This window comes from Micromys minutus, assembly GCF_963924665.1.
Source record: "Micromys minutus genome assembly, chromosome: 15".
NCBI classification, from domain to species: Eukaryota; Metazoa; Chordata; class Mammalia; order Rodentia; family Muridae; genus Micromys; species Micromys minutus.
In genome coordinates, this window is record NC_137984.1 from 36,329,567 (window position 1) to 36,339,954 (window position 10,388).

Below are 10,388 nucleotides of genomic sequence, written 5' to 3' on the forward strand. Positions count from 1 at the left end.
ATTTTTTTAAATATCTGTTTGCTTTTTTAAACTCTTAATTGTATAAGAGTTTTAAAATTTTTATAGTAAGAATTTACAATTTTCTGGCTTTATTTTAAGTCATATGTTTCTATGTTTCTCTGTGTGGGCTTCTGTATGTTACTGCTGGTGGTCCGGGAGGCTGAGACTTCAGCTCTCTTTGAACTAGAGTTACATGGTTGTGAACCCTTAACGTGTGTGCTGGGAATCAAACCTGGGTCCTCTGGAAGAAGAGCAAGTGCGAGTAACCACTGGGCTGACTCCTTGGTCCCTGTGGTGGTTTTCTTAATGTTTACAACATTCTTTGTCTTAACTGGAAGTAAAAGCCTCCAGATAAATGTTAAAGTTACATGTCTCAACCTGGACTTAGAGGGCAGCTATTGCAAAATCCCAGTCAAGATACACACACACACACACACACACACACACACACACACATTTATGTGTGAATATGACAAAGCAATCCGTCAAATCTAAGAGTTTCTCTTATTACAAAAATGAAACCCAGCTGCCCTGACAGTAGTTATTGGGGAGCTGGATGGTGGTGATGGCTCACGCCATTAATCCCAGCACCTGGGAGGTGGAGGCAAGTGGACCTCTGTGAGTTCAAGGCCAGCCTGGTCTACATAGTGAGTTCCAGGACAGCCGGGGCTACACAGAGAAACCCATATCAAAACACAAAGAAACAGAAATTAAAAGGCAAGTTAAGTGTATTCTTTTAGGACCAAAACTCCAGAAAAGAGGGGTTTTCACATTTCTCCTTTATACAGCATTTGGATACACCACCAACCAATTATTCATATAGATTTTCCCAGCTCCCAAAGCACTTGTATCTGCTTGAGTCCCTCGGGAGCATCAGGGCGTCAGAAGGCTACAGTGTATTAGCACCAGGAAAACCCAAACGTCACTAAGCTACATGCAGCTTCTGGACTTCTTTTGGTGGGTTCTTCACAAGGCTTGCTTCAAGACATAGTGCTCATCCTATGTGTAATATTGAACGGAGGGCTTATGAATAAACAGGGCACATTAGAGATGTGAGACTGGAACGCAGAAGGAGGATACAGTCGGAACTCAGCCCTTAGATGCTTGTGTGTGTACAGTCATTGTGGAGCATCTGAAATGTTGTTGTTAAGGGGAATACTTTAAAGGCCTTGACACACGAAGAATAAAGGGCAAGAACCATGCTTCTGAAAACGAGGGGAATGTTTATGGAAACCTGACAGGATAGGTTAGCTTATTTCGGTCTTCTACAAAGACTGTTCATAAAAGGAAACTGAAAATAACATGGCCCATCCCTGCAGCTTCTCTGAGGATGTTCAAGAACACAGGGATGACTGCCCAGAAGGGAAAGAGGTGGATTCCCATCACAGGCTCCTTAAGGATGGAACCAAAACCACTAGAGCAGCGACTTCTGTGATGTTTTGGCTTCGGCTTGTTTCTCAACAGCCTGCAAGGCTGTTAATGATAATGTAGTTAGCATCTTTCACAGTTACTGATGTAACTTACTGTGACATCACAGAGGTACTAGGCGATTTAGAAAGTGTTGCTTGTCAACCTAGAAGCGGACACACAATGGCTCTGATGTTATTATTTGGGCGAATAAATAAATCAACAGGTCTTTGAGTGCTTTAATTTCTTTTAAGCCACACACACACATTTCTGAAGCATTTGCCAGTCAAGTTTTTCACTTTATTCTCTTTCAACAAAAGAGACGTATAATTGTGTTTTCTCAGGAAACTGAAGAATGTGTTGCTAGGCTTCCCTTCCTACCCAACTCTATTTAGACAGATCCTATTAGGGAACTAGAAATTTCTACATCTACCCACTGAGCCTTACTTATATCTTTTTTAAAGACGTTTTCTACTCCAGTTGTTTATTTCCACATTGGACTCACTGCAATTGAGTTTACTAAATAAAACAGAAGATTGTTTTAAGCTTAAAATGTATGGTTTCTCTCAAGTCTCATGACTGCAGGCAGTTAAAAGGGCGAATTAAAATATTCATTAAATATTTTCCAGTTTAAGGTTACTAGATTATAACCTAGAAATGTGTGGGCTCAAGAAACACAAAATGTAGGCATTTAAGCAGAATCAAATTTGTGTAATATATTCGATTTTGAACATGACCTTTGAAGATATTATTTTTATGGATTATAATTAAAATTTTTAAAACTTAAGAAATTTGCTTTAGCACAACTCTGGCTGAAATACTTTGAAATGTAAATAGAAAATTCTTGAACTTATTTTTATAGGTGTTATATAATTAAATCTCTAATGCTGCCTCTCCTCATCTTATCACACTGGAGAACAAGCATCTGGCCCCAAATTTGTACAGACAGCTGGGAAGAGCCACATAAAATATTCTGATGTGGTACTGTATTTCTGACACACACACACACACACACACACACACCAGCTCCACTGCAGAAACTTCATTATGCTGCTATATCTGTGAAAACCAGAGAAGATAGAAGAGCCCCACCCCCACCAGCTTTACACTTGAAAATATGACTTTAGCACATCTCCTCCCGTGAAGGCTGAACAGGCAGCTTCTCGGCGTTTAGTATGTTCTGTTACTTTCTGGTGTACCTTCTTACTGCTGAGGTTCTTTGTAGGGAGTGTCTTGGGTTCCTTGCATGTAATCCCACACATATCAGTGAATTCTGAAAACATTCAAAAGCTGTATGCCAGCAACAATAAAAAAAAAACTGTTTATCAAAATCCACTGCAATTTTTAAGACTTTAAAAAATTACTTTTAACCCAAAATAGCCAAGCTCACATTCACAGGTGATTTAGATCTCGGAGTTCCATTGTTTATCAAATACTATTCCTGATAAAAATTCCTTGAAAAAGTATTTTCTATTAACATTTTTTGGGTCTTGGGTTATCTTTAAAACTCTGTGGGATTTTAAATTTCACGCACAAGTCCTTTTCACTGCACCCTAAACCTCTATAATAAATGTCTAAATTCCATAGTTTGTAAAGACGCAAACAGCATTCCGGCTTACTAAAGTCTCCCACTCCGTGACAGACACGGGACTAAAGCTGAAACTTCCTGATGAGATACGCTTATTGTACTTGATTAAAAATGTATTGGCGTTTTTGGCAAACGTACACAAACATTACAAACAGTAAGGAATTGTGTGTGTGTGTGTGTGTGTGTGTGTGTGTTTTCTCCATGTAATTTTAGGGATCATATCACAAACCAAATGGAGCAATCTCTAAAACCCCACAGGAGGAAATCCCACCCTTCGGTGTGTAATTCTATTACATTTGCAAAAGTGACTGTCCTTTCTGGAACTTTCATATTTCGCACCATCTAAACTTCACACATTTCCCTCTCTCTGGGGGCACCGTGGCATGGTGTACAGTTTTTTCCGTTGTTGTTTCCTTGTTGTTAATGTACTTCACAACTCTTTTTTAACCCAATTCTACAGTCCCCTTAAATTGGAGGCTGACAGCCTGCGACTCACAGGGGCCCTAAAAAGCCTGCTCCTCCCCAGTTGCGCTCACTCGCTCACTCGCAGGACTTCTGCAGGCACCAACTTTTGTAGTCCACATCCACGATCGCTGAAATCCTGCTCCGGGTTTTCGCGCAGCCCGCGTGATTGACACATGATATCACCGGGGGCGGGTCCCGGCGTGGAGGTGGAGGTGGCGGCGACGCTGAAATGCTGCGGAGCCCGCGCGCGAGTGCTCAGCACGCAGGGCTTTGCGGCGGCCCCGCGGCCAGAGCTCTGCGGGCTGAGGAGCGGCTGCGGGCGGCGTGTATGTGCCGGGAAGGCCGGCCCCAGGCTCTGCACTAGGTAAGAGCCTTCCCCTCCCGCCGAGGACCTGGCGAGATCAGGTGAGAATGGTGCTTTCTTTTATTTTTATTTTCAAGGAACTGGACGTTTTTTCGGAGCTGGCTCGAGCTCTGTGCCCGGCGCTCTGCGGCCGGCCCTGTAGCGCGTTCCGTAGCCGGGCAGCGAGCTAGGCGTGTACGAACGCGGGCTGGCACCGCCGCGCACCCGCGTGTCTGTGCGCATTGTTGGCGACCGACCCGCCGGGCGCTCGTGCCAGACCTGACTTTCCCGTCCTTGCGTGCGGGCTTGCCTCGCGCAGACGCGTCGCTCGGACGCGCTTTTGACTGTGCGGGGCGTTCCGTGGGGGCAAAACGTGCACGGCCGCGTGTGTTCGGGGCTTGTGGCTGTCCATCGCGGCGAGCAGGACAGCGTCCCGGACTGGCGAGGGACTCACGTGTTTCTGTCTCTGCTCGTCTGCAGCCGGCGTGGCGACTGCGGGGACGCGGACCTGCGGGGACCCGAGAGCCCGGGACGACGCCGGGCCGCGCGCCTGACGACCGGGACGGGACGGTGCTGTGGAGCGGGCGCCGCGCGCACCCGGCGGATGTCCCCGAACCGCCCTCGGCCGCCGCCAACCGCGGAGAAGCGCCCCTGCCCGGGGGCCGCCGAGGCCGCAGCGCGGGCCATGCGCGCCCGGCCGCCCCGCCGCGCTTGATGCGGCGCGCGCTCCGCCCGCTCGGCGCCCCCGGCCGGCGCCGCGGAGGCCGAGGTGAGTGCGGGCGGCAGGTGCGGGCCGGGGCGGGCCGGGCTGTCCTGGCGGTCCTGGCGCAGCCCGTGCCAAGCGCGCGGCACCCGATGGCGCTGGGGATCCAGCGCCCGCCTGTGCTCCGAGCGCAGTGCCGCGGGACGCGGGGAGAGGGCGCTGCCTCCTCCCGCCCGCGAGCTGTTTTCATTCATAACTTTTCCCCGCCGGACCTGCCGTGGCTCGGTGCCCCCGAGGTCCGGCGTGGGGCCCAAGCACCCAGCGGCGCTACCCACCGTGCTGTCCGCGCGCGCGCTCCGGCTTCTCTCTGGACGGTTGCGGGGCGCCTAGGTGCTCCGCCTGAGCGAACTTGCTTGGGAATGCCCTGTAAAAATGCGAATTAAAGCCGTGCCCAGGGGTTTCATAACTCAAGCCGTTCCCACGTCTTCCTTTCTTGTGGATGAGGCTTGGCACATTTAAAGTCTTCATTGTGGAGTTTTAATTTAAAAAAAAAAATAGATACGACACAGAATGATGGGCAGTTTTCCAGTATCGTTTAGGGCTTCGGCACGAAAACATTCTGTTATGGATGTGATTCTCGTATGCTGAGAAGGTAGTTATAAACTAGAGGGGCCTCCGGAAAGCTAACATAGTTGTAGTCTAGGGACATTAGTTAACATTCATAGTAAACTGACATATTCCTTAAGTCTTTTCCGTTTTGTTTTTCTTTTCATGCCAGGAAAGTGCAGAGGGCGAATTCATAAGGTGCATGTCTGGGTTTGGAAGGCATTTGTGTGAAAAAATACATCCTAGGTACCTATTGCCCAGAAATGGAAACGAAAGAGTTTGGTTTGTTTCAGGAAGAATACATTATAAATTGGAACTTATTTCTTTTTGACATGAAAACATTTGTTGTATCAGTATATCTATTTATTTTAGTACAAAAAGCAGGTCTATTCCAGGCTTGTGAAAATCAAGGTCTGTCATGCAGATAAATGAAAGGAAACACATACAATGTAAAAAAGACCAGGGTTCTCCTCCCTGCTTTAAAGGGCTGACACTGGTGCATATGTTACCCTTGCTGTGTGGGTGAGCCATGTTTAACCTGTAAGGGAAGCTAAATCCACACCGTTTGGGTTGGGTATGTGTGCCAGAGCATTCTTCATTCTTTGTAGCTTCCTTTGCTCATTTCACAGATCTCTGTGTGTGATGAGCTAGCTTCAGACCCTGACTTGTGCTGAAAATGGCCTTTTGCGAGTCCAGAGTGAGCTTGGAATAGCCAGTGTTTTGGAAATTGCCTTGATTAATTTTCTCATTAATCTAAAGCTCGTAACAGCATATAAATGGCCAAGAGGCCACAGCACTAAAGCCATTCTTAATCTTTAAAAAGTAGCTGACATTTTCCTTACGCGAACTGCCAGTGAACTGGTGGTGAACTCTGAGAACCGTTCCAGAGCGCACACTGAGCGCTCCCTTCGAAGGCATATTTCACGTTAATTATTTGTTAGGTCTGCAAACAGGAAGCCATGACTTCCTCTGCTTTTTAGAAGCTGGAGAGCAACTTCTAATTTTTAAGGCATGAGGTCTTTGCTTTCTTCCTGTGATACGGTCCTCTACAATCTTTTTTGGAGCCGGACCCCGGCCAGGGTTCTGCATCATTGAAATCAGCCGACGGAGATCATTACCAGGTGGCTTGGGAAATTTGTTACTTGACAGAAGCCCACCCCCACCCCACCCCACCCCAAACCGCTTTCTGTCGCTTATTTTCTCTCTCACTCTTCTTTAGGATTTCAGATGCATGGCAGATTTCCGCTGACTGCTGGATTTGGAGATCACACTCCACATGGATTCCCCAAGTCAGCATGGCAGCCACACTTCGACAGTGGTGATTCAGCCACCGGCTGTGGAAGTCCGGCAGAGGTTAGACTATGACAGGGACACTCAGCCTGCTACGATTCTGTCCCTAGACCAGATCAAAGCCATCAGAGGCAGCAATGAATACACAGAGGGACCTTCAGTAGCGAGAAGACCGGCTCCGAAAACTGCCCCACGACCCGAAAAGCAGGAAAGGACTCATGAAATCATACCAGCCAATGTGAACAGCAGTTACGAGCACCGACCTGCCAGCCACCCAGGCAATGTCAGGGGCTCTGTGCTGAGCAGGTCCACCAGCACCGGAAGCGCAGCCAGCTCAGGGAGCAGCAGCAGTGTGTCTTCAGAGCAGGGCTTGTTAGGAAGATCTCCGCCCACCAGGCCCATCCCAGGTCATAGGTCAGATCGGGTCATCCGGACCCAGCCCAAGCAGCTGCTTGTGGACGACTTGAAGGCCTCCTTGAAAGAGGACCCCACCCAGCACCAGTTCATCTGCGAACAGTGCGGCAAGTGCAAATGTGGAGAGTGTACAGCCCCCCGGGCCCTGCCTTCCTGTCTGGCCTGCGATCGGCAGTGCCTCTGCTCTGCGGAGAGCATGGTGGAGTACGGGACCTGCATGTGCCTGGTCAAGGGCATTTTCTACCACTGCTCCAATGATGACGATGGGGGCTCTTACTCGGATAACCCATGCTCCTGTTCGCAGTCCCACTGCTGCTCCAGATACCTGTGCATGGGGGCCCTGTCTTTGTGCCTACCCTGCTTGCTCTGCTACCCTCCTGCCAAGGGCTGCCTGAAGCTGTGCAGGGACTGTTACGACTGGACCCACCGCCCTGGCTGCAGGTGTAGGAACTCCAACACTGTCTATTGTAAGCTGGAGAGCTGCCCCTCAAAGGCTCAGGGCAAGCCGTCATGACTTCTGGAGGTGGGTCGGACCTCCGGAATGTCTAGCTCCCAAACTTTGGCCGTCGAGAAGCGTGGTATTAGAGGCAGATTTTTCTCTCGTCTCTCCTGTCTCGGATGATCCTCAGGAGGAGCGGACTGGGAAACTGCACCCAGCTTGTTCCCATTCCACCTCGAGGGTTCTGGGAGCTGAGTGCCTGCGCTGCGTCCGGGAAGATGTGCGATGTGCGCATGCCCTGACTTGGCCGACCGCTGTTTTGGGTCTGGTACTGTGGGATCATAGACTTAGTTTGGTTTATAAAAGAGTAACCATGTAAGTGCTTAAATAAGCTATATATTAATCTGCCTCCGCTGAGAGCTATCTTAGCGTCCTGCTCCTAGCCGGATGGGAGGATCTACTCCTCAGAACACAGTTTTCTCCACATCTACTCGCTACCTTCTCCTTACAGCCCTCCGAAACCTCCCCACAATGCACTGTGCAGGTGCCCGTGGGTCATCCCCGTACACCCCTTTGGCATAGCTCTGGATTCACTGGGCGGTGTTGGTCTTCACATCAGAGACGATGTTGGCTAACCCTCCCCTTTCCTCCTCCAGGGCTCAGTATCTGTGAAGGACTTCCCTTCACACCCCACTTCACTGAGGGCACTTGGTTAACTGTAGTTGAAATTCCTGTCTGATCTGCCCCGGTGTCTCAGCGCTAGAGCTCCCTAAGGTGCCTTTGGCCCCTGGCCTGCCTTTTGACTCTTAACAGCTGAGTATTTCCAACCCTTCCTGTGTTTTCATTGCCTTAACCACAAATTGTGGTGCTTTTTGTATATTTTATGTATAAATCACAAAGTTGAATCCTGGCTATTTTTAAGACAAAAGTCTGTTAAACTTTTTTTTTATTGTAAAGAATATTTATTATGCGAATCTCTATTATTTTATGATATTTATTGCAAAAGACTGTTGAAATGTACTCATGTCTGAATATAGCATATCACTACAAGAAAAGCAAGGTGACTCGAAGAAAGTACATAAAGTACATATATGTTAACTACAATGCAGAAAATATATTAATTAATGAAATCGTCTCTTGATTGCATCTTTTTAAAAAAAACAAAAAACAAAAAACCTGTACTGCGGTGGAATTGTTACATGGTGATTCAGCCTTTTCAAACTTTAAGTTACAAAGTCTGGGCAGAGGGGCCCTCAGGTTTTAAACAGTACTTTTGGAAAGTACTGTAGTCAGAGTTTTATGGTCTACATTGTTTCATCAGACACCCGAGTGGGTTACTTTGTAAACTGAAGGGGTTTTTTTATAAGATAAATGTCCCCACTTTATTTTGTTAAGTACAAGTTTGTTCATATCATAGTTTCTTGAAATGCTAAATGTTTTTAAGAGCGTTTATTTTAACTCCCCGGTTGTTCAGAGGTTAGTGCTCAACAGTATGACTTTAATGATTTAGCAGTGTAAACATACTTTAACAAACATTTTCATAATTAGGGTGTGCCAAAGAAAGAGCTTCTGCCAGAGAGCTGTTCCAGCTTCACGAGGGAAAACTTAAAACAGTTTGATGCCTTACAGTTGGGGCTGGTAAAGCAGCTGAGGGCCTAGAATCTTGAGTTGTGGAAGCTATTCGCATCTTGTTTGTTTGAAGACCTGCCTTGGTCTGCAGTAGAGAGGAGGATGGTCTTAATTCAAACCCAGGGCACCAGAAGCTGCCCAGCTTCCTGTCATGTATTTTCTTGTGTCTTCACATCTAAGCTGCACTACTCCTTTATGAGTCAAGGTGTAATGGGGAGAAACTTGTAGTGGTTTTCTCTTAGGCCCCTAAAGATGCTGGTGGGCATCATGATATTTTGTAGTTTAAATATTTTCTCATCTCGGCCCCCCAGAGAAAAATTTAAATGAATATTCATATTCCAAAACTACTTTGAAGTCTGTAGTATTTCAAATTATGGATGTGGATATTTATTTAACCCGTGTCTTGGTATTTAGTACTTTTCTGAGGCCTGGCATTTTACTAAAGAATCTTAGCAGAGCTGCTCAAAGCTCTGGCCTTCTCAGTCTCTTAGACACCATGTAGTTAAGAGCCGGTGTGGCTCCATCTTGAGCTGTAGTAACCAGTCTAAGAAGCACTGGGTAGTCTAAAAGCAGTTGAGAACTTTTGGGAGATAGTGTGTTGTGTTTTAGTGCCTGCTGTGTGCTGGCAGAGCTCCTTGCACGTCTGGTGTCAAGATGGCACCTGTTTATTTTCTGGTTAGCCTGCTCAGAAGGGGCATGAATTAGCAGCCGGGCCCTCTGACAAGCCTGTCAGATGGCAAAGGGTAGATCTGACACTTCATTCCAATAGCCGGAGGCCTAGGCTCCTGAACCTAACTAGCCCTGACCCCTGCCACGTACTTAATCCTGCTGACAGGAAAAGGGCATACTGGGCACACATAAGCTTTTCATTCTCAAACTTGGTCATTCTACTTCAGCTGGAACCCATGACTAGATACCTTTTTAAAACAAATGTGTAGCTCAGGCCAGCCCTGAGCTTCCAACCCTCCTGCCTCAGCCCCAGAGTGCTAGAGTCAAAGATGTATCAATAACTCATGGTACTGACTGGGTATTATTTTACTGTGTGTTGGCCAGGTTAGGGGGCCGGCCACACCACAGTGCACAGGTGGAGGGGACAGCCATGCCACTGCACAGGTGGAGGGGACAGCCACTCCACAGTGCACAGGTGGAGGGGACAGCCATGCCACTGCACAGGTGGAGGGGACAGCCACACCACAGTGCACAGGTGGAGGACAGCCACTCCACAGTGCACAGGTGGAAGACAGCCACTCCACAGTGCACAGGTGGAGGGGACAGCCATGCCACTCACTGCACAGGTGGAGGGGACAGCCACTCCACAGTGCACAGGTGGAGGGGACAGCCACTCCACAGTGCACAGGTGGAGGGGACAGCCACACCACAGTGCACAGGTGGAGAGGACAGCCACTCCACAGTGCACAGGTGGAGGGGACAGCCATGCCACTGCACAGGTGGTGACACCAAGACAACCGTGGAGTTCTCTTTCCAACATGTAAGTTCAGCCATG

General features: G+C 48.1%; 1 protein-coding gene across 3 annotated transcripts; it reads left to right on the forward strand.

Moving 5' to 3' along the window:
• The first annotated feature begins 3,683 nt into the window (after positions 1-3,683).
• Positions 3,684-8,359, forward strand: SPRY1 (sprouty RTK signaling antagonist 1). 3 transcript variants are annotated; one of them, XM_080929292.1, is made up of 3 exons: positions 3,684-3,824; positions 4,284-4,572; positions 6,332-8,359. In XM_080929292.1, the coding sequence occupies exon 3, from the start codon at positions 6,389-6,391 to the stop codon at positions 7,328-7,330; it is 942 nt and encodes a 313-aa protein (XP_080785418.1). In that variant the 5' UTR covers positions 3,684-3,824; positions 4,284-4,572; positions 6,332-6,388; the 3' UTR covers positions 7,331-8,359. The 3 variants fall into 3 exon arrangements, with proteins under 3 accessions (XP_080785418.1, XP_080785417.1, XP_080785419.1); XM_080929291.1 differs by having other exon boundaries at positions 3,728-3,865; XM_080929293.1 differs by lacking the exon at positions 4,284-4,572 and having other exon boundaries at positions 3,732-3,865.
• Positions 8,360-10,388: the final 2,029 nt, after the last annotated feature.